At 41.3% G+C, this 24,482-nt stretch overlaps 1 protein-coding gene across 9 annotated transcripts in view; it reads right to left on the reverse strand.

Annotated features, from left to right (window-relative positions):
- lrba (LPS-responsive vesicle trafficking, beach and anchor containing) overlaps positions 1–24,482 on the reverse strand; it is a 179,920-nt gene that overhangs the window by 1,722 nt on the left and 153,716 nt on the right. For 3 of the 9 annotated variants that reach the window (XM_079338037.1, XM_079338039.1, XM_079338036.1), the window contains 9 exons: positions 24,077–24,244; positions 18,018–18,107; positions 15,658–15,850; positions 14,314–14,379; positions 12,196–12,351; positions 9,518–9,685; positions 4,895–4,996; positions 4,609–4,805; positions 660–811 (listed from right to left, as the gene is read on the reverse strand). In XM_079338037.1, the coding sequence (XP_079194163.1) occupies positions 660–811; positions 4,609–4,805; positions 4,895–4,996; positions 9,518–9,685; positions 12,196–12,351; positions 14,314–14,379; positions 15,658–15,850; positions 18,018–18,107; positions 24,077–24,244 (1,292 nt within the window). The remainder of the gene's footprint in view (positions 1–659; positions 812–4,608; positions 4,806–4,894; positions 4,997–9,517; positions 9,686–12,195; positions 12,352–14,313; positions 14,380–15,657; positions 15,851–18,017; positions 18,108–24,076; positions 24,245–24,482) is intronic. The other 6 variants (XM_079338044.1, XM_079338041.1, XM_079338043.1 and 3 more) reach the window with 3 other exon arrangements.

Below are 24,482 nucleotides of genomic sequence, written 5' to 3' on the forward strand. Positions count from 1 at the left end.
ATAAATTCTAAATATAAAAAGGGAGTGTAACACATTTATTGGATTAGTCGTTAATGGTCGAACATTTTAGGTGAAAATTAATTTTGAAGTTGTCAGATAACAGCAATCATAATAAGTGAAAATACGTGAGAGATAAACTATAACATTACATTTTCTATGTACTGCCAAGAATCAAGGCAGTACATAAACACATTTTTCACTGAGTATACAACAACTTTTAAACATTTTCAGCAACATTTCTACTTTGGACTTTCACTTTAAAGAATATTGGATGCAATATTTATTTTCTAAAACTTTTGTGCAGGTCAAAAATCTAAATATATCTTCCTATAATGGTTAAAGAAATGATTACTTATATTTGCGAAACGACCAACTAATAAGCCTGGAGTTACTTTATAACAGACTCTCGTCTATGTCAGCCAAGCAGAAGAAAGAAAGTCATACACAGCATTCCAAAGAGTGTTTCTCTCAAAAGTTCAACTTAAAGAAGTTGAATGAGTCCATCAGTGAGGACCGAGGGTTTAATGAGCTTCCCTCTAAACGTTGTGGTAACGACATTTAGAAAATGACAAAAGAGATCCTCAATCAAATAATTCATGTTTCTATAAAGCAAAGAAAAAAAAAACCTTCGGGTCGAACTGTACTTTGTGTGTGTTTACCTTTGGTCGTGCGACAAGGCCATAGAGCGGATTCCTGCGTCACAGCCTGGGTAGGTGAAAAGCTGTTTGAGGTTGTGAACCTGCCAGACAGAAACTACACCTCCATCTCCGCCTGTCAGCAGATACTGACCGTCACGGCTGAGCAGCATCGCCTAGAAGAAGAAAAAAGGGAACAGAAAACAAGTTTATTATATATAAATAATATATATATACTTATTTACATAAGTCATTGACAGCATTTATAGTAGTAGGTGTGATTTCCAGTGGTAAGCAATACTAGTTAATGACTCAGTGATTTAAATACGTGACATTTTTGAAAATCTGTACTTCAATGGTAAAAAAGAAAAACCTTGCAGTAATGGGATTCAGCTTGGACCCACATTCATAAATAGCTGTTGAATAGGGCCGGTGATCTGGGACCAGTTTATCAGAGTAAAGCTCATACTGTGAGGTCATGTAACCTTACAAAAGAACCCAGGTTAGAGCCGCCTCTCCTCTGGGCTTTTCTCTAGACAGACCCGGACTTGCTACAAAGATGGCTCCCCACAGCGACTCTCTGAGATTTACTCGTCTCATCTGCTTTTCCTGCAAACTGTAACAGCTGAATGACTCCCCCGGGATTCAGACGTACACAAATCAGGTCGTGTGTTGGAGTCTATTATCGGCACTGGAAGCTGAGAGTGAAGCAGTCAGGCGCATCAATCAGAGGGCAAGCATGGCCGATGAAATGACGAAGCAGAATGACACTAATTTAGAGCTTTTCTCCTTTGTAGTTTTTAAGGCTCCGTCCGTCCGCTGCAGCTCCTCTCCAGCGAGTCAGCAGGACTTCAATCATCAGCTGCATGTGTGTTGAATCAGGGTCAGATTAAACGGAAAAATTAAACCTAAACTTCAGTTTTGAAGCTGGAACGAGTCATTTTCAGGAACTTGACTTGGTAAGCAAAACATAAATAACCCTTCATGAGCTGTACACAAGGGATGAACGTCGAGAGTGCGGCCTAAATTAACAAAATGCTTTGTATATGAAACCCTTTTGTGGAATTTCCTACCACACGGTGAATTAAATCTGTTTTTTATCCTCATCACTTTAGACAGACACAAAAATTGCAAGTGAAGGAGCTTGCACAGACAGAACCAGTCTAAATGCGTAAACACCGATGCACTTGCACACTGGCAGGAGGCATCAAGAGCAAATCAGACCTCATTACTGTGGGAGCTCGTCATCCAGGGCGGCTGAGAACGAAGCATGACGGAGTGCAGTGCTGGGTTGATTTGTGCACAGTGGGTCTGTTTGTAGTGTACACTGATTGTCTTGTGTATCAACATCAGAGTTGATCTGACAACAACGATAAATGTGATGCTCAATTCACCAAATCATGACCAGTGACTTCGAACTCAAGTCAAGCGCCGATGTGTGCATGAGGAAAGAATTATGATTCATTATGTCTTTCATTCTGTTTTTCTTTATGTTTTAAAGTAGCATTCATTTGTTTAGAGGGCAGCAGAAGAGGCTTAAAAACACGGGCTTATTATCACCCTTATAATAAGTTCTTCTTTACACGAGCAGCAGAGATGAAGAGTAAGATTTCATCAGGAGTTGTATTTGTGTCCTTCAGATCCAGATGTGCGACATCTTTTTAAATTGAAAAAAAAAAAAAAATCAGGAGATATTGCACTACAGTCATCACACCACAGAATGTCCCGGTCTATTTTTCTGTTTAAGAGCTTAAGTTTGTAAGCAGATCTTGATATGACAGTGTTGTATAAAACGCTGACAGGTTTTATTAAAAAAAAAAAAAGTTTAAGTAGGGCTGAATCTTTGTCAATTTAAATCACTTCAGTTCATCCGTTAGTCTAAGTTACAGTATGTTTGGACCAAGTCTGATGGAATTCCTCCCTCACAGTCTTTCATACTTGATTTATTTGCTTATTTCACAATAAACCAACAGGCAACACTACCTATTTTCCATACTACTTATCCACTGTCCATGAACAAACAGGAGCAGAAAGATATCTTTAGTTATTATGTAAAAAAAGAATAATAATACAAAAAGAGACAGATGGACAGACAGTTGAAACTAATCACTGTCTCCGGGATCAGAAAAAAACCCTGTTTATTCAAGAACCTAATTTCTGTATGGAGATGAAAATGTTTGATAAAAGCTGAGAGTGAGCTAAAAGTTTTTCCAAAACACTGAGCTGAAAGACACTCAGTAGTTCTGTATGACAGTTTTTGCTAACACAGACACAATAGATGATAAATAAAAATAAATAAATAAAAAAAAAAAAAAAAAATCTGATAAATGTGGTTTGAAAATGGATTAACTGTTCTAACTAACGTTCACAAGGAGTCCTTTTTTGGTCAACTTCTGTCCAAACAGCACATTGCATATGTATCATCATAGTAAAACTGAATCTGAATATAATAACTATCCAGCAGGCACTGTGCTGTATTCCTGTACACTTGTATAAACAGAGTCCATGACCCTACTGAAGCTCAGCAGGAGGCGGCAGCGCTGGCAGACATGTCAGCCAGGCCAGGTAGGAGGCTACAGACAGACATTATAAATCAGATCTCTGCCACTGGGCGGTCAAACAAGATGGTCGACGGCTCTGCTGGAGCTAAGATGGCTACCCAAGCTCGGGTGACTAAAAAATGACTCCAGCAGAAACACGTGCACTTTTAATGCCCATATTTCCAACTTCTTTCAGGGGAACGGTGGGTGGATTGTGAGGGCTGGGGAAGGTAAAAAAAAAAAAAAAAAGAATTTATGGTGCTGTTAATCCCCCTGTTACACGGGCGACGGCAGGGAAAAAACTGCTGGAATGGTTACACTGCCTGAGTTATACCAGCACTTAAAAGACAGTAATCCATTCAGTATGGCTTCTGTCACTTGATTCCGCTATTAGACTAGGATGCCGACTGTTAGCCTGTCATCTCACCTCTGACTCCAGACCGTTATAAATTCACAGCGAGAACATTTTTGGCTTTTTTCACAATCTTACTTTTCTAAGTGGATCCTACAGGCCAGGACAAACACTTATTTATCCTGGAGTCATACTGCGCTGAGGCTCTGCAGTCTGACAAGATTGATTCTGGTATGCACTATACTGTTGGAGTCTCAGACCAAGGGGCCGGGGGGGGGGGGGTATTTTGGTATTTTCCTTATGCCATCGGACATTGACGACAGAATTTACAACAGTCTTCCATGCCGTTCCCAAGTTGCAACTCCTTCAGCAGGATCTCTGGGAACAGGGCGATATCTAAAAGCTTCTAGAACATTATTAGTTCCTCTAAAGGCTGATAAGTGTCTAGTTCTGGCTTTGATACTAAATACTCATCAGCATGTGTCTGTGTGTGCTCATTAATCAATGTTCTACAGGTTGTATTTGGGTTCAGTTTGGGCCGGCTGGTAGGAGAGGAGCCTGGGCATGAGAAGTTTGTTAATAGGAAACAGGCGTGTGGCTGTCTGTCAGAGCAGGCTTACATTTCCCAGGCCAAACCGGAAACACAGGGTCGGGAAACCAAAGGCGGTAGCCGCTATCTTGTGTCACTCTAACCACCGGGGAGGAAATGTGGGAAATGGGGAATGTGTCGTCCTGCGCTGGAGGGAAGTTAATGGTGTTGGTGTCCAGAGTGGACCACTCCTCCACAGGAATGTTCTCTACCAGCACCGCCAACGCAATTCGACCTGACAACAGGGCCTTGGATCAAAAAGCACTATTTCCTCCAGTGTGCGTGTGTGTGTGTGTGTGTGTGTGTGTGTGAAAGGAAATAAAAGGGATGTGAAGGCGCATGTTGCCCTGAGGCAGATCGACCCTTACCTTACTCAGAGCTCAAACCCAAGGAAAGCCTTTAATCAGTGAGCCGCCTGATGTGGTGCAGACATACATGAGCAAGTTCCCTTTCACATGCATGCTAACCTGGGTATTGTGCACGTTTCCTCACCTTGATGCTGTCTTCCACCTCCATGTGTCCCAGCAGTTTGCCGTTGACGCTGAAGATGCAGAACTGTCCCTTGTCGTAGTAGATCATGCAGTTCCCCTCTGTGGACGACTGGATGAGACGAGGCCTCAGGCAGCGCTCGGGCCCCTCCAGGGTCCGCAGCAGGTCCCCATTCATGGAATGGATCAGACAAGGACCCTCTGGACAAAATAAGATCAAGTGTTGATGGAAATTAGCAAAAAAAAAACAACCTCTTTTGTATTGCATTTCATTTTTGGGCAGATCTCACCTTTGCAGCCGCTGACGACAAGTCCCAGCTCAGCACACACACTCGCACACGTCACCTCACAGTCATGGCCGGTTAAGATGGCTCGTGGTGTGGTAAACTCTGCTGGGATAACACACACACAAATGTGAACACTTTTTAATCACTGTTTAAAATAACTATATAAACAACCCACAAGTGTGTATGCAGCTGTGAATATTTTTAAATACTCAAAAAACATATATTTTTATAATTCTGGATGTGTGTATTATGGCTCTGGCTGTTATCATGGATATTTATTTCTCCCCTCGCTTCACTCTCCCTTTCTAGCACTTGTCACCCTCCGCCTCCTTCCACCTTTAAACCCCCTCCGCCCCCCCCCAATCTGACTTCACTGGATCCAGATGTTTCTGCAACACAGATAGACAGAGAGAGCGAGCTCATGAAGTTAGTGTGATTTTGTTTTGGTTGGAGCTGTCAGGCAACCGACTAAACAAAATCACTTTTTTACTTCCCCATCTGTCTTCCATGTTTGCAAGGAAATACAAACTTCAGCTGAGTTTGGACTTTGTTGTATAATTACATATTTCACCTTAGAAGAGGGATTATTTGTGCGGGGAAATTCTGTGCCCCAAAAATGTGTAATACTGGTAAGTGTTGTGCTGATTGACAGTATGTAAATGAATGTGTATGTCCACGTAGTGACCAACAGTTTGGGACAGAATCTGTGGAGTGGCGTTCATCAGAGTTTCATGTCTGAGAGAAAGGGGTCTGCCTTTGAGAGCTCGTCTCTTTTGAGGTCAGAGGTCAAGTTCAGCCCAAAAAGAGAAAAGCGTCGGGCAGTCATGGTGAGAACAAGATTCGTATTTAAAGACTTTAAAACATATTTATGAATCAACGTTTATAAAAGTAATTGAAGTAAAAACTAGGACTAAATCTTTTGTTTCACTAAATACTTAGATGTGTTCTAGTGCTTTTAAGTGCTTGCAGTAAATACGTTTAGTTTCTTGCTGACTTGACAAAACTTTTCAGTCTGCTGATCAACCCTTTTCCTCTTTAATTCAATGATACGTCATATAACTCAACACAGGTCCACTAATAAGACAGAAACTCTCCCTTAAAATGCCACAGCTTCTTACAGCTACTGTAAAACCTTAATTAGATTTACCAGAGAGACTCGATACAGACTTTGCTTCTCACTGAACTCTCACGTACAGAAGCAAACTGAACATCAACAGGGTTTAAAATTCATAAAACAATCGAGTCCATGCACAGGGTATTACTATGTGGCTGGTCGTGAGAGGATACTTAAATCAACGCATGTGTTATATTATAATAATTAATTATAATGTGTAAAACAACTGTACCAATACGAAACAAAAAGGTGAACAGATTCATAAGACTAGCTGAACTACACAAATGTATGATATTAAATAAAAACGGATATCGTCACATACATTTGAATACTTGTGAATCATTTCGACTCTGCGTGCATATTTTGTGCTCGCTTTGCAAAGAACTTCCAGCTGCCTTAACTATGGTCAGACACAGGTTCGGCAGCTTAAACATCTACATTTCATTTAGTTAACTGTCTAACATCCTCTTAGGCAAACCTACGACCTACAAGCCTGCGGATTAAAGCATGATGTTGGATGTTGCTCAGAGGAGATCAATAAATCTGATATATTGGTGTATCAGTTAACCTTTTGAGCCGCTACCTGCCATTTGGTTTGAATTAGCGCCACATCTGATTACAATCTTTACCTGTATACGACGAAAGCTGGGACATGGAGGAGGGTATCAACTATCTGGACAAGTGTGGACAAGGTGTGTGTGTGTGTGTGTGTGTGTGTGTGTGTGTGTGTGTGTGTGTGTGTGTGTGTGTGTATTTGCAAGTACTAAAAAAGGATCCTGTTCCATGTTGGTAATAAGGCCAGATCTCTAAACTCCTCCATACTTTTTCATTAGCACAGAGTAACCCACACAGATTTGATAAATCCATTTAGCCATTAGCAAATACGTCTTCAGTAAAATGCATAAAATAGTTTGTATCAGTTTCTTTTTATTGACTTTTGGCCTACCTTGCTCACAGTTGTTACAAGCTAAACATTTTCAATTTAAGCTAAAAAACAAGATTTTAAATGTTAGACGGGCTTCAGATTAGATGTAATGTGTCAATGTGCTCTACAACGTTCAAAGTGCATGTTTTCATTTCTGTTTATAACAAATATAAAGACAGATTCTCATATTCGTGTAGCGTTTGTCTTTTTGTGTGAAAATCATTCACTCTAATCGCAAATATTCTGACTAATGTTACAAAGTGTTGAATTTAAAAAACGATAACGCAGATGCTTTTTAACTTTCAATTTCCAAATAGCGTGGTTGGATTGTGTTTCCCTCTGTGACCAGCAGGTGGCAGTGCTGCCTTTGGAATATGTGCTGTGCCGGCAGCAGAAACCAAGTGTGCACAGGTCATCGCGTACATGTGCATATCAGCCATTCAGAGGCATTTGTGTCAAGCTTATGAAGTGTGCGAGATGTTCATAGGGCATTACGCATGAAAAGGAATGTGTGTGTGTTTGTTAAGTATGCTTGTGTTCTCATTGGAGTGTATGTGGAGACTTAGGCTTGAAAGTGTTTCTGTTTTTGGAAGAGGAATAAAGGAAAGTCTGCTGTCTGACTGCATTTTGTGTGTGTGCCTGTGTGTGTGTGTGTGTGTGTGTGTGTGTGCGTGTGTGTGCGCAGCAGAGTCTCATGTCTTGGAGAGCCTCCTGCGGTCTGGGGCAATGGAGCATCACATTGTGGTGGAGAGGGGTTAGGATGACGACTGCTTTGTCTGCTCTTCTACAGTGCGGCAACTGCACTGAGCAGGCTGACTCTCACGCTGATGAGAACATGAAGAGCACATGTATGGGGACATACATGCACAACCGTTTTAGGCATGTAGTAATTAATGTAATAATTTGCTTAGCCCAAACCCTCACATAACCTTACAGCATGCATCATGAGAATAAAAAATAAATGCCCCAAAGAAGTCACAATATTGCTGAAATGTCCGCCAATTGATAGAACTCTAATGAGGGAAATTCATAACAGTGTGGTGCTCGTACTTTTTGTGAAACACTCGTCATGCTCTCTGTTGAGGGAAATAAAGGATCTTCGAAGAGAAAAAGACATGTTGTGGACTAAATGCACCAAAATAATATACTATTGCCTGCCACACAATTTCTGAATAATTGATGTGCCAATATTTTCACAAATCATCAATTGCTCATCTTCACTCCATAACATTTAAAGGGCATTTGTTAGTGCTGATCACTACGTCTTATTAGTGCAAAAAGATCTCTTTATCTTCAAGATCTTTTTTTTTTTTTGTTAAACCTGTCATCTGAAAGCTGAAGAGTCTTCATTTACTGCCATTAATAACATGGAAAATCAAAATCTTAAAGCTGGAAACTTCACATTTTGTGACAAGTCTGCTTGAAAAAAATACTAAAAGCTCCAGTGAGGAGTTTGTAGCTGGTTATGAAACAGACTCGTATTAATACTGAAGCCTCTTTATGATCTAAACAAGCAAACGAGATCATCAGCAGCAAGAGGAATTATTTCTACATCTTCATATTTAATGTGTATAAATGCTGCTGCAGGGTAGGTGTCAGACAATGTGATTTACACTGTGCTGCTGAAACAACCTTGGTTTACATTTTCTGAGGTAAAGAATCACAGTAAGTGATACATTAGACTGTTCATAGAAAGCAGATTAATATTTTTTTTCTTATGTATGTTCAGCAGAGAGGGAAAAAGGTATCCAAAATCAACACAGAAAAAGTTCCTCACAGGAGTTTTAACCACATGTTCTATTTCGATCGACTTATTTTCTCAGCTCTGTTGATGTTTTTTTAATCTGAAGCACTTTGAAAATCTCTGTGAATAACATGAAGATTAAGGTTTTTTTTCTTGGTAAAAGCGCCATGTTGGTGATGAGTAATCATCTCTGCTAAAAATCACCTGTCCTAAATTAAAAAAACTAACTTTGCTTATTAACCAAATCACAATTTGTCATAAATTTCAGCCCATTTGTAATGGATCAGTTAACAACATAGACACAAATCTAATCTGACCAAATCAGCACCGAGGGGGCTGAGGGCCGAGCAGTGTGTGTGCGGTGCTTTGATCATGGCTGATGCCATATGTTATGGGAACGTCGAGGAGGCCTGTGACATTTTTCACTTTTATCGACTAGCGTGACCCCGTGGCCCATGGATGGTGGTGAACTTTCATGTGCTGGCCGACGACCCCCAACGTCACGTTTAACGTCTCTAAGTGGCCCACACTTTCACTCGCATTAAAGACAGATTCTCAACACACACAGACATTCAGAGACTCACGCACAAAATATCTGGTCTCACAGAAACTCACACACAATCTCAAACACATTATCGAAAGCTGTTCATAGTGCAGCAGTGCCGCGAAATCCAATCTGTATGCAGGAGGCCTGGCCTGGTCAGACGAAACTAGTTGTTACTTTACAGAGAGAGGCCGTAAATCACATGCTCACAACTGTCTGGTAGAGTGAGTGGTCTGTGTGTGTGCGTGTGTGTGTGTGTGTGTGTGTGTGTGTAGGCTTTGGTTTGCCTGTGTACATACTGCCTGGACTCTCTCCAATGCTGTTATGCTTCCCATTCCAGTACCACAACAACAAGGTGGCATCTCTGGAGCCAGACAGGACGTAGCAGTCTCCTCCAATGTACGACTCAGAGCGAGCCAGACACGTCACCACGTCACGATGGCCAAAGACGATCTGAGTCAGTTTACCTGTGAAAGGACACAGATATACTCATGTCATTAAAAATGTATTCATCTGTAAAGAACAAGGACATTCTGCATGTACAGTGCCTTACATAAGTATTTAATGACTTTTGGACATTTCCCCAAATATACAATGTTATGTTTTAATGTTATCATTTGGATTTCAAAATGGAATTATTTGGGTTTATCATTAAATTATGTCAAAAAAAAGAAAAGAAAAGTGAAGACAACTGGTTTTACAAAGTAAAAGCACTTAAAGGTTTCAAGAATTTTCTTGAAAATTAATTCAGAATTTCTCAAACAATTTTAAAATTCACTGGTGGTCCATGACACAAAACCACATTAACATGGATTATTTAAATGTAAGATATGAGACGATGAAAAGGTGTGAATATAAAATAAAATATGAAAATGGAACAAATGGTTCAACGATACAAAATAATCACGCATGGATAAATTGTTGGAGGAGTTTTTTGACATGTGTTTCTTGACCCCCTGTCTGTTGGACCATTTATCCTACAACTCCACACAAGATCATACGCCCACTAATTCCCAGACAAGAATAAATATTTGTTCCCACTCTCTCTGTGTGTGTGTGTGTGTGTGACCATGCACATGCAGTGCGCTCCATGTGTATATAGAAGGAGGCTAATTGCTGTCAGATTTCCAGACCACAGCTCCACTGTCTAGCTGTCTAATACTCATTACGCTCCTCGTAGTGTGACCTCTGCAGTCAAACAGTGGATAGTTTGCAACACATGACATTTCTGTAGGGTGTCAAAATCACTGTCCATCACATAATTAAGCTGTATCTCAGTGAAAAAGATGAAGCTGGGCGGGTCGCAGGCTAAACTTTCAAAGACATCAAAGGTGTAAAATGTTTGACATCTCTATAAACACTGAAAATAAGTAATGAAGGCTGCTGCAATAATGACTACCATGCAAGTCTTACAGAACACACTCACGACCACAAATTAAACTGGAAGTGAGGGCGCCAGTCGCAGGAGGCTATGTGTTTTGTGCACATGTAACAATCAAGTCCTGTAATTGATAAACCCCCTCAGATCTTTAACCTGGGGACTTCAGGGACGTCGGTGGCAGCTGTTGAGCGTGTGCGATTAAACCGTGTTCACGTTCCACTCACACACCCTGGTGGCAGTCACACAATAGAGCTATCTCTGAGCTCTCGTCCCTCCGTCCCTCCCTCCTCGATTAAGGACAGGGAGGGCCTGGCCTGCAGAAATTGAATCAGTGTGTTGCATAGATGTGTGGAGGATTCTGAATGGGGCTGGGGAGAAGAGAGGAGGCGCGAGGTGCAGAGATGAAGATTCAGACAGTCTCATTTAGGACCCCTGACCTGTTGGCGTCTGTGTGTAAGGCAGTGCATTTGTAACAAAGACTGCATTGCATGAGTGTATGCATGTAACAGTACGAAGATGGCGGTACAACGCCACAGTGAAACACTGCACAGTTTATTCAGGGGAGGTGAATATTGATATAAGTCTTACAAGATACACAAGGTAAGTTTATATTAATAATTGATTGAGTATTGTCAATGTATACAATTAATGAACATGAGACAGTTGAGGCAGATCATTTACCTAGACCTAGAACACAGCCGAGGCCTGCACCGTATTTAAAATGATTTTTGAAAACACATTTGTGATCTGGGGCTCAAAAATAAATAAGTGAATTACTCCTTACTCTATGAAAACTCATGAAACTATTAAACCATAAAAGTAATTTTGCTCATCTATTATAAATGACTTTTAGGATTTAAACCTACATCAGCTGTTTGACAGTGCACATAGAAAAATATTCTATAACTCACAGGCACAGCTACTACATGTAGTGACAGAAAACACTACTAACAGCAGAAACTAAACACTGTGGTGTTCTTGGTTTACAGAATCCAAAGGCTGCAGTCTTCATTGGTAAAATGGTGTTAAAAAAAAATTCTAAACAAAATTGTAATTTTATCTTGTCGTTTTTAAATCCTTTGTGAGGAGTAAGAATACAAATGATAAGTTTGTTCTGAGGATGGCAATCGAGGAAAGGCCCTGGGGTTTATGTCGTTATGTTTGCGTTTAACCCTTTAATACCTTGAACGTGTTCAATTTAATATTATGCTAATCTAATATTATGCTAATCTGCTTGTTTCCATTTGCAACATTATGTATTTATAGCTGAAGTTTTGGTTTATGGCTGAAAGCACACGTTCAGGTGAAAGAGTAAAACCTTATGGGAAGTATTAATGTGCCAGATTCAAAGCAATGTTTTAGTTTTGATTATTTATATAAGTTATATGGTTCATGTGATTAAGTGAAGAACAGAAAATTAGAGAGATTTGGGGTTTTATGATTCTATTCCAACCTTATGTGTAGCTGTATTATAGTTAAGTTATATTATGATTCTATTACAAAAGTTAAAATCTGATGCCAACAGTTAAGTGGTACAGAAAACGTTTTAGGACTTTAACAGTTCATGAAGAGCTAAATTGACTGAACGTGTAGTACCTGAGTCAGTGGAGTAAACCCGGAAGCTCTTGTCCCAGAATCCGCACAAGAGGATGAAGCGGTTGTCTGCAGTGATGACGAAACACTGCGAGCTGATCAGAATGCTTTGATCAAGCAAGTCTGAGATCTGACGGCGATGACTCCCCACGTTACTGGCTGGAGAGGAGGAGAATAAAAAAAAAAAAAAAAAGGAGCATTTTAATACAACAGTCTTAATCTGTTAACACACAGTTTATAGTTAGCGTGTATCAAGGAGCTCCAGTGAAGTTTAGGCCCAAAGTGCAAAGAAGATTTGTGGGAGAATCCATAAAACATCCCGGAGGTTAAGTTTACAGAACTTCAGATTTTCCGAGAGAGTCTGGGAGTGATGACAGAGAGTGTACAGTCTTTACAAAATATGCACACCACACTCGTCAGTACACACATTGTAGAGTCCTCTTGTGTAACTTCGTCAATGGTCAGTTAGAAAGCTAATTTATTGACCTTTTCTGTTCCATAAGTGGTTCTCTCTCTCTCTCTCTCTCTCTCTCTCTCTCTCTCTCTCTCTCTCTCTCTCTCTCTCTCTCTCTCTCTCTCTCTCTCTCTCTCTCTCTCTCTCTCTCTCTCTCTCTCTCTCTCTCTCTCTCTCTCTCTCTCTCTCTCTCTCTCTCTCTCTCTCTCTCTCTCTCTCTCTCTCTCTCTCTCTCTCTCTCTCTCTCTCGAGAACAGGTGTCTGAGAAAAAAAGTATAGTATAGTGTATAAAGTGAGAAAGTCCAGTATGGCTGCAAAAAGCAGTATTTCAACCCATTTTTAACATTTCCCAAAACCACAGCTGGCTCAACACTCATCCTCAATTTACTGTGTTTAGCTCAGACTCCTCCTGGAATGCAAACAGTGTAAATATATTACTGACAAGGACGGAAAAAAAAATCCTCTGCCTCCCCTTAAACAGACACACACACACAGCCAAACGCACAAAAACATCCATCACTCAGTACATAGATTGTGCCCAGGTTTAAGAAGATTGGTCTGTGATGTATCGTCTTTTCATTGTTTAATTGTTCAGCACTTTGTTCAACTTTTGTTCTTTTTAAATGCGCTTTATAAATAAATCTGTGTTGGACTGAATTCAGAGCGTTACTTGAGCCCAGTTTTTTAAAATGACTAAATGTGAGAACACAATGAACCTATGTGATTAGACAACAAACAACTGAAAAACACTGAAGATTTAAAAGCTAAAATTGGCTTTGAGTAACAAGCCACACAAAGCCACTATAAAGCTGTCATGAGACATGTAATGAATGCATAAATCCTGAGTCTGAGACACTGATTTCTTTCATTCTGACTGTCTGTAGAGGAGGAGAGACATACAATGCACGCAGATAAAGATGAATATGTGAGACTAAACCCTGGTTATCTTCAGCCGTCAAGTGGTAAAAAAAAAAAGAAAAAAAGAAGGTATGGAAACGGTCGGCTGAGACAACGATTGACCATAACATCACAGAGAAAGAACAGCCCTCATTGCAGATGTGTGCGAGGCTGCAGGGGAGCAAAGAGAAGTGGCTCTTCTCGCCATGCTTCACCAGTGCATCCCATACATCACCGCCGCCCGGCACTCTTCTCCTGCTCATCAACAAGTCGTGAAGGATGAGAGGCGCCCATATTGTCCTGACAGCCGTCCGTGGTGCATTTTCAATCACACATTATTACCACATTCATATTCATTCCCATTGACACGCGTCCTTTCCCTCAGCTCAAATTAAACCAAAGAGGATGCAGAAGAGAGGGAGGGGAGGGACGATGGAGAGGAGAGGGGGGAAAGAGGGGGGAGTTGATGATGAAATGCCGGCCCAGGCCACAGCTCATTGCATTCCAATTTGCATGCAAATGGTTCAGTGTGAGAGCAGGGCCTATATCATAAGGAGTGAACCAGGGCAGAGGCTGAGAAACAACTCTGATCTACTGTCCAGGGACACGGCACGGCACGCCACCATGACTCACTGAGACGCCAGCAGGATTCATATACAAATCCACATGAAAAAAAACATAATTTCATGCATATATGAGCTCTTACGATGTAAAGAATATCTGTGTGTGTGTGTGTTTGAGTTCTTTTACTGTTTTAAATGACAGCATACCTATCAGAGGGTCTATTTCCACTGGTAGCTGGTACTGCTGGTCCTGCACCGTTGAGCTCTGATGACCTGACAAAAAAGAAGACAGATTGGATTAATATTTTAATCATGTGGCCTTGTGGAATAGATGCTAGCTTTCAGGTCATTATAACAGACTGGAAATAATAACTATAAAGCCTGTGTGTCACCTGCTGGCCCAAAGAGTTTTTTAAAACTACACATCAATTATAGAACAAACTTCCACGGCCTCAGTCAATGTGACTCTTAATTCAGGCTCAACCGAGCCACTTAGCATAATGTGTTAGCTGCCTGAAGCTTCAGGCAGCTAGCACATTTTGCTAAGCTAACTGAGAACAGGGGACAAAAGTAGTATAGTGGAAAGATGGGAAAAATATTTTTTTCAGGCTCATCAAGCTGTTCAAAGAATTATAAACAATGTTGTTTTTGTTAAATCAAGTATATCAGAATATCAGAATATCATAAAGAATGGCAAACATCATTTCACTGAGCTAAACTTGACATTAAAATTCTCTCTGTTGTCAGACAAACTTTGTTGCGGTAACAGATATTAATCAGACATGTCAACATTTTGTTAAAGAACTCTTTCTAATCAATTTTTTATCATGAATTTTTGTAAAACTTAAAGTTGGCTATATATTGTATTTATTTAAACACTTCTATATGCATAAATCTGAGTAATGCATTTTTAATTTTTCAGGCAATCACTGTATGTGTGTGTACAAAATTTATTTTATCTTTCATCTGTTTTACCACACGAGAAGACTGGAGTAAATTCATGCAATTAACGAACGACTTCTCCACAGCCCACATCTTGTTTAGAACACCAGCTCTACAAACCAATGAGGCTAATCAGTCTGGTCTGTGGTGCGCATGGATGGTCATTGTGTGTGCTACTGAAAACAGATAAGCCTTCACCATCGTCATAAAGTCAGAGATATCAAACGTAATGTTTCTTCAAGGAGCAGAAGGGCTGCTGGATAAATAAGGTTTAGTGGAGTGAGAGTCTGACGTATGGAGGTGGACGTGAGACCTAATGCTGGCTGCTGCAAGTGTCACATTTGATAATGCTATCAAGGAGACACAGTCAACTGTCTCCCAAATCAACATCCATTATACAGAGACGAGATGGGTCAGCCTGAGATTTTGATAAATTAGAAGAGAGCTGAACCGAGAAAATAAGAATTATTCTGAGGTAGCAAAATATTTGCTTTGCTAGCCTGAAAAGAAAAGCAGAATAAGTAGTGTAAAAATGACAAAACTTCTGATGGCATGCATCTCTGAGGGTGTGAGTTCATGTGAATATACAAATACATGAACTTGACTCACCTGTCAAGCCGTGCCACTTGTTGACAGCAAAGAGGCGGTTTGCAGTGACAGTGATGATGGCAGGTGACGTCAGACCCGGCTGGGTGTTTGCTGCTACGTGAGTCACGGGAGAGTTAGACGGGAACTTCAGCACCATGATTACATCCTGCTGCATCTGCTCTGTAAACATCATCGGGGTCTGCAGGAGAAGATACTGTTCAGGGCCCGCAGGATGGACAACGCGACACAGGGATCACAGGGGGGAGGGGGGACGTAGAGCCGAGATATGGAGCAGCAGACATAGAGCAAAAATTAAACAGAAAAAGAGCGATGAAGCCGGTGTCAGAGCGATGAGTAGACAAGAGGAAAGGGAGGAAAAAAAAGAAGAAAGAGAGAAAGTTAGGAAGTTTGAGCAGGATAGCAGTAAGCAATATTTTAGCAGTACAGGCCTCAGATACTGGTTTGTATGGAAAGGACGAGACATCAACTGGAAACAGTGATGCAGAAAATGTTTGGATCAAGTGAATTCATTCTGAAAGGTGGCACAAAGGACTAAACAGTCTGTTAAGGTTTCCTTTGATTCAGGAATATGTGTTGCCTGTGCAGAAACATGTTTGAGAACAGCTTGACACAAGGAGCATGTTTCCACCATCAGTGACATCAGAACCAGTATGTAAACACATCTTCATCTTTTATTCCCCTCAGGAAGTGAGACAAGGACATGTGACGCATCCTGTGGGAGTAAATGAGGGATACAGAGGGGATTGAACCGAACTTATGTTTAAAAAACTACAACAAATAACTGAATGTATTGGCATTCATTTATACTATGTTTTAAAACATGCCCAGATGGGTCTTAACAAACAGAGTAAGTGTTCCTGAGCGTACTAAGAGAGCACTTGAAACTAAGAACTTGCTAAATTCGTTGTGCTCAACTCTTTTTCACACTTACCAATCCATGACATTCTTATGAGTAACATTGGAACTACAATATGCATTAACCATCAGTCAATGTTCAGTCTTATCAATGTTTTACTGAATAAAACCTCCCTCCAAGTAATACCACACAAAAACAGCACAAAAAACTCCTCACTTTCAATTCCACACTTTATAACAAGATAAATGTTTTAATGATGATTACTGACTTAAACATTTGATCACACTAAATCAGAGTTCTACTTATGTCATGTTATGAATATAGATAGCAGTACATTGATGCTTAGGCTTTTGAATAAAGAGAAACGTCCTACTTTCTACACATACACACTTCCCTGAGTCATCACTCAGTTTCCTGGTTAGACAGGAGCTTCTTTAGAGGCGTTTACAGACTGTTTGTACTTAACAGCTCTAAGACAGAGCCCATTTTCCGGCTTGCGTGTAAAGAAGAGGAACATCAATGTTAACATCAGGAATAGACCTGAGTGAATCCGGTGCGTCTGACAGCTAACCACACGCACTGACAGTATCATTACCACCGGTGTGCGCGGATGCCGGCACTTTGACAACACGCTCACATGAGAGAGGACAGAGAGAAAGTCAAGGCCAAGAACAAGTAGAATCAAAGAACAGGGTGTTCTGAAGGAAAACGAAAAGGTGAGGGAGGGTCAGAAATGTGTTTGAATAATGGCATCTGAATATCAATTTAAAAACTATGTTTACAGAATAAATATAAAAACATTACATCGGAATTTTTTCCATAAGTGAGGTGTATTCAAAGCCCCAGTCTTAGTTTTTGTCTGAGTGTGCATGTGTGCGTTGGGTGGTGGTCTACAGCCAGCTGTCAGCGCCACAGGGACACCACACTAATAGGGACTCATGGGGCCTTGGGTCCATCACAGACAGGCAAGCTGACTGCACTCCTTGGCCCTTAAAAAGCCGTCACTTCAGGGCTGCTGTTCATTTCTCTCCGTGGCTGATCTCCTCTGCTTGCAGCTCAGGTAGAAAACCTGGCTCAGACCCAGGTTTCCAGCACAAAGCTGTGCCTTTGCCCAGCATAGCTCTTTACTGAACACACATGCACACCAACGCATGTGATCTCCCCCTTTCACACACACCTCGCTAATGATGAGAGAGGAGATGCTTTCAAACGCTCGACTTTATTTTCCCACAGTTGTAGACGGATAAGGAGAAGACAAGAGGCAAATACAGGATGAAAAGAGTGAGTCGAAAACGGAAAAAGAAGAATTTTATGAAGCAAAGCAGAGCCCTAACATCACGGCCACCAAAATTTAGAGACGGCATAAAACAAGCAGCTGAAAGAGTTGATAATGCAGCTCAGTTGGCTACAGACCTTTATTTTTTTTTATAGTATTTTAAAAACTCAGGGCTCAGTAATGAAGTAGTATGCGTGTGTTTTAAAGATGCTTTCGTGGATTACTCACCACTTGCATGGCCGAGCTTCGGGGTGGGTGTGGCTCGATCAGCAACTGGCAGGGGGTCTGTCCAAAACTCCTGATCTGAGCCTCCACAGCCTCCAGAGAGAGAAACAGATAAGGAGGAAGGAATGGTGGGGAAAAAAAGAGAGTTAGGAAATTTCTCTTCTTTTCAGAACTGAAAAGGTCAAAACAAGTCTTTGCTAAGAGGGATGATACGTTTGTGTTACATGATGTTAAGGGATATCACAGTTGTACATTTCTTATACAATTGAACATATAGAAAAGATATTGGTATCAGCTATTTACTTTAAAATTAAACAATGTCTTTTTGAGTCATTGAGAGAATTAATTATCTGTAAAACTAATTACAGAATCATTATCATCTAACAGATAGACATCAGAGTTAAAGATACAACTGGAGAAGGGCTAAAAAAACAGGTTGAGCAGTTTTTGTTTTCACACTGTTTAGTTAAATCACAACAGTCCAGTGAATCTCAACTAAACAAAACACAGATGAATACAAAACCCTGCCACGCACACAAACACAACCACACTTTTTCACTGTTGGACATATACTGTCTTCCACACACGCAAACCAATTAATCCTCCACAAGTCACACACAGAATAGGAGGCAGTCTGGGCGGGCGGGCTTGTAAGGCTGGTTAGGTGGTGTTAATGAAGAGGTATAGAACCATAAATGTCAGAGCAGACGCCGGCCCAGCGGCCTCTGGACATCATCACACAGCTCACTGTCAGGACAGCGAGCACGGGAGTGAACACACCCACAGCAGCGTACACATGCATGGACCTACACACGATATCCCAATACTCCACATACACCACAATAACAATCACATGAATAATCTCCTCCAACACTTTATATTACTGGTTATCCTGACATTATATTTTCAGATTGCTAAGTAGGTAAAATGGTCAATTATGGTGAAAACAGACTCAAATGCCTCATTTGTCTGAGCCGCAGCCAAAACACAACCAAAGTACTCTGTTTTTAATAAAATAAAGAACTGAGAAGCAATGCAAATAGTTAAAAGGTCAGGCACTTGCAAAAATAGTAAAACAAATAATTAAACAGAACATTTCTGAAACAAAGTAAACAGGAGATGCATCACTATTCTGAATTCTTTTAGAAGAAACTGCTATAAGTGAGACAATCTGTCACGCTCATCATGGTAGATGGTTTATAAATAGGGATAAGCAGGGAGAAAATGGCCGACATAAAATGATGACAGAGCCGTCAGTGTGTTGGTGTGCACTGTGACTGGCTGTGTGGGAGTGACAGCTTGTGTGTAGTGTGCAGGCTGAGAGGTTTGAGCCTGACTTGGCGAGGCCTGTGAGAATGAGCTCATGGTCGAGGCCTGCAAATGGTAATTCCATGAGAAAAAGGTTGGGAAGTTACAGTGCACATAGCCATTGTCTGAAACTAACCAGAGACGGGAGAGGGGTAGAGAAGAAGGAGAGATCGCAACCATCTAGAACATGTTTTGTACTGCCGGAATCACGCAACAATTTTTAACAATTGTCCATAGAAAGTATTTTTATATAATCGTAGAAAAGTCACCATTAGATCATATCCTCTTAAATCAAACTCAACGGCTTACATTTTTTCTACTTCAAGTGCTCTTTCTTAGCTACTTATTTTGCTCGTCTGTTTTAACCTTGTATAACAGCTTGTCACAATGAAGTCCTCTTCTGTATGGGGCGGCAGTAGCGCAGTCCGGAGGGATGGGTTTGGAACTGGAGAGTCGCAGGTTCAAGTCCCGATACGGACCAAAATATGGAAGTTGGTCTTGGAGCTGGAGAGGTGCCAGACCAACTGCCAAGATGCCCTTGAGCAAGGCACTGAAACCCCACCAGCTCAGGGGGCGCCTTCCAGTGGGGGCATCTGCCACAGTCTGATGTCATCTCTCCATTAATGCATGTCCACAGGTTCTACTTGTGCCTGTGCTCGGCAATTAATAAAGTAGGTATAAAAGATAAATAAATGGTAAAAGAAATACTATTTGCATGTTGCAAATACGGTTGAGGAGCACCAGTAAGGCCAGCTTTGTGGTTTGGTACTAGCTCAACCAATTGGAAACTTTTTGAAAAACCATTTTCTCATTAACAAGAGTGTCTGAGGTTTCGTTTTTGAGCCAAAAGTGCATTAACTGTGAGCTGACACTGATGTAAACACATGCAAGTGTGCACTAATGCTAGCTTTGGAAGAGGCACTCCCCTAATTCAGTTATACATGTTCGTTTATTAAGGGAACAATTATTAAGGTTTTTAATTCAGGATCAAGTGTATTCTAATGTTAATAAATATAAAAACACCTACGTACGTAACATGACCTCATTATAGATCATGACAGAGAGTCTCAACGTTTTCCATCTCACCCGCAGAGAGTCTGTTATTGAGAGGACATCAGTGCATCATTCAAGGTCAAAGAGCCTCCCCTCTCCTCTGCCTATAGACCGAAGCATTTTACTAAAGCTAATGTGAAGAAGACTCTTCAAAGTCACTCAACCTATCTTCATTAAGTTCAGCTCTGACATTTATGAGGCTGCGGAACATCGGAAAGTGGCTGAGTCTAGGTCAGCATGTCCTCTCCCTATATGCCAATGCACTGCTCAGGTGATTATATGAGGGGCCACCCTAAAGGCCAATCTCTTTTGGGGGCACTGGCCCATGTCTGATGAAGGTTTTCTATATTCTTTACATTTAAATGGCTGAGACGCCCTCTGCTCTGATGTCCCAGCATGCCGTTTGATTTACTCAGCCACTTGACAAGATGGATCTCCATGTAAATCATGTTTCTTTTATGCAAATCAACCCAACAGCGTTTGCTCTATGAAAAGAATAAAAGAATAACCACAATGGCCTTGTGTTGTAGACATGCATCCAGGCGGGGCGCTTTGTTTCGTCAGCTTTAGACGACCATACTTCAAAATTAATTGAATACAGTTCAGAGATGATCTTCCAAAGCAAATAAACTAGAGAGCCTTTGGTATGGTGAGTGACTTTGACTAAGCGTCACAGCAGGTTCACTCGCGTGGGTGTATTTCCCCTTCTTCTGCCGAATTACGCAAATGCTAGACAATTCAGACAGGGCTCTGTGTTTTGTCGATGGTGTGAGAGGCTGTGGGATTTTCCATAATCACATGTGAAAGAGGGGAAGCCCTGTACAACGATGAGAAGGCAACAGGGTGTGTTTCTCTTTATACACTGAGGCAACACAGATGTGCATGCATGCCATGCACACACATACACATGAATGCATCTGCACACACACACACACACACACACACACACACACACACACACACAGCACCATAGGAGAAGGGAGGGGGTAGGTAAGTTTTGACTTGTGGTGGAGGCAGGACAGGAAGTAATCATGGTTTTGAAAAACACAGCAGTGGCCTCCACAGCATTCCCTAATCTGTGTTGAGATATTCCAAACTCTCTCCCAGAACAGAAAGGCACACATAAACACAAGGCCGAATGCATTTATGCTGATGAATACACGTAAATATACACATGCCAATGGATGCGTGTATACATACATATGTATGTACAAACATATCGATGTATAAGCAACACAAAACTCTAGTGTTTGTGTGTGTAGGCATGTGTGAGTGAGGAAGTTTGGGTTTGGGTAGATGGGAGGTAGCGGCTGCCAAACAGCTCTTCAGGGAAACAGAAGTCTCTACCCCACTACACCAACTTATTCCCACCAAAATATACACACACAAACACACGTCTGTGACCCATCCCCCTGACAATGAACAGCCACGAGGCCTGCAACCAAGCCCAGCCCAGACCACGGCTCAGTCAGAAAGAGTTGTCACTCAGTAATGGAGGACTCTGGGGACATTTTCAGGCCCAAAGCCCTGCGTCTCCAAGCTCCTGCTGCCCCTCAGCCACCCCCAGCGCCCTGCCGTGACGAGGCCCAGGCCTGGAACTCGGTTTCCACCTTCTGAACAGTCAGGGCACACTTCCTTCCGCACAAAACAGAGTTGAAGGAGAGCCTGGTCTTAGCTCACAGGGATAAGGCTACATTGGTTTATTTAACTAATTAAAGCGCTCAGACGGAGGGTGTTTACAGAAGGTGAGAGGCAGCAGATTGGACTGACAGAATCAGACGGGGGAGTAAGAGGAGAAAACAACAAACATTCACTTTTTTCCTCCTGGGAGGTTGCTATTTTATTCTTTTTTTAACTCACATAAATGCTGAAATTTGAGTTTAATTTTGAAAGGTTTGATGAGTCCCACTCATTGGTAAAATCTGGAATGTTTAACAGAATTACAACCAAATAAAATCTAACCCAGTGCACATGAAGTAAGCTCTTAAGGGACACATATATGTTGGTCTAGTTTATTTTCTTGAATTATCTTTTAACTTTTTTTTTCATTTATTGACATTTAGCTGCCAAAAAGTCAAATATGCATTGAAAAAACGGGTCATGTAATATAATGTAACATAAAAGCCAAAATCTGCATTCCTGTACCCACAAGGCAAGGAGGCAGGAAGTGTTATTTAGATACCACTCTTATTGCATACATCCATCTCCGGTGGCATCCTGTCACTGTATTGATTTATCAACCTCATTGTCACTGGAACAGCTTGGTCTATTGGTGATCCAATTTTGTGGTTGTGTGTTAACCTGAACAATGGGTAATGAATGTGCTGGGTGTGGAAATGACCGTTGCACCCTGCAAATGAATCTGCATGTGTGTGTGTGTGTGTGTGTGTGTGTGTGTGTGTGTGTAGCTAAAGGCCAAAGCACATCTGGATGGGAATTGGGGTGAATAGGGTGATAAATCAAAGAACTGCCCCTGGTGCCCGTGATTCTCCAGTCACTGAGCATGAAGGGCAGCAGAACGAGGAAGCAAGAGGCTGCTGGGCTGCTTGATATTCTTGGAACTCCTCTCTGTCTACACCTCAATGCTAGAAGGACCTTTGCTTAAAGGATAACTCAGGTTTATAGTCAATAACTCATGTAGATATTAAAAACATTTTGCTCCACCAGCACATTAATTGGTAGGCTCTTAAAAACAGCAATAGTGGTAAAACTAATTGCAAATGGTGCAAGAAGCTGATGCAGCTGCACAATCAGAAAAGGCTTAATAAAAACCCAGCCCTGGTTTTCTTTTTGAAAATAAGTTGGTAAAAATTAGATTGTCTGTCTGCCATCATTTGTCATCCTCCCTCTGTTGTCACATTTTGTCATTATGAACTATCTGAGAAGATATTTTGTTGATTTTGGGTCTGACAAGATTTTTTTTGTATAACCTAGGTAGTGTGTATTCTGGTGTAATATTAAGAACATTATTGCACACCTAGCACCAACCCCCCCCCCCCCCCCCCCCCCAATTGTAATCTGTGTATAACATCTCGGTATGGCCCTATCCAGATCAGAATAATAAAACGATTAATGCCACTTTCTATAAAATGCCACCCAGACGTCTGCAGGGCTGATGTGAGCAGGGTCAACTGGCCTGCCGCTGGCTAACTGCCTCTAAACTCAGATTGTTGAAGTTGTCAGGGCTGGTGTTTTACTGTTGGAAAGCTTTCTGTTTTTCTTTTCTTTTCTGTGTTGTGTGTGTTGGCTTTCGGGCAGGTCGGTGTAGCTTATGTGTCTGCAGTTCAAAGTGAAGGGGATGAATAATGAATGAAAGCCAAGGAGGAGGCTTTAAGGCGTTAAAGTGGAGCACTTGGTGGAAAGCTTTTACAAGGTGGTAGTGGTGGTGGGGGGGGACACTTTGCTCAGCAAAACCTGCCAGAGGATTGTTCGAACAGCTCTTGCGTCCCATTCTAAAACCAATTTAACATGGCTAATAGCATCAGAAATATCCCTGAAAAATAGATACAGCAAATGGACAGATGCTTTGTAATATAGTCAGATTAAGCATCCATTTGAGAGTACAAAAGCCTTCTCACTTACAGTAACTGGGCATTTTTCCCTTTAGTCAGCTTTATCTGCCATGGGAGGTAAATCCAGCCGCATGGTAAATACACTAATGTATACTAATATGTGTGTGTGTATGCACGTATCAGCCTCACCTCTCTGAGCATGGGGTCATTGATGGAGCTCAGGTTGACTGCACCTTCATAGGTGAGATAATAGAAAACGTTGAGGGCTCTGGTGGCCTCAGGTCCCTGCTGCTTGTAGCCAAAGATCAGATCGATCCACTGGTGGAGCTGGCAGGACACAAACTCGCTCTCTAGAGCCTGAAAGTAGAAGAAAGGACACAGAAGTATGATTATTGTAAAATGAAAAAAAAACCATGCAGAACATTTAACAACCATATTCAACCAAAACATGTTCCTCATAAAATCACCCAACAGCAGTTATAATTAACTCCCCTCAAAGATGAGAAAGCGGAAACATTTTGGTTTATTGTTCCTGTGACAGAATCTGTCAATGATTTCTTTAATAAGCAAAACGCACAGTAATTCCATATCTGAT

This window comes from Symphodus melops, assembly GCF_947650265.1.
Source record: "Symphodus melops genome assembly, chromosome: 2".
Lineage (NCBI taxonomy): Eukaryota > Metazoa > Chordata > Actinopteri > Labriformes > Labridae > Symphodus > Symphodus melops.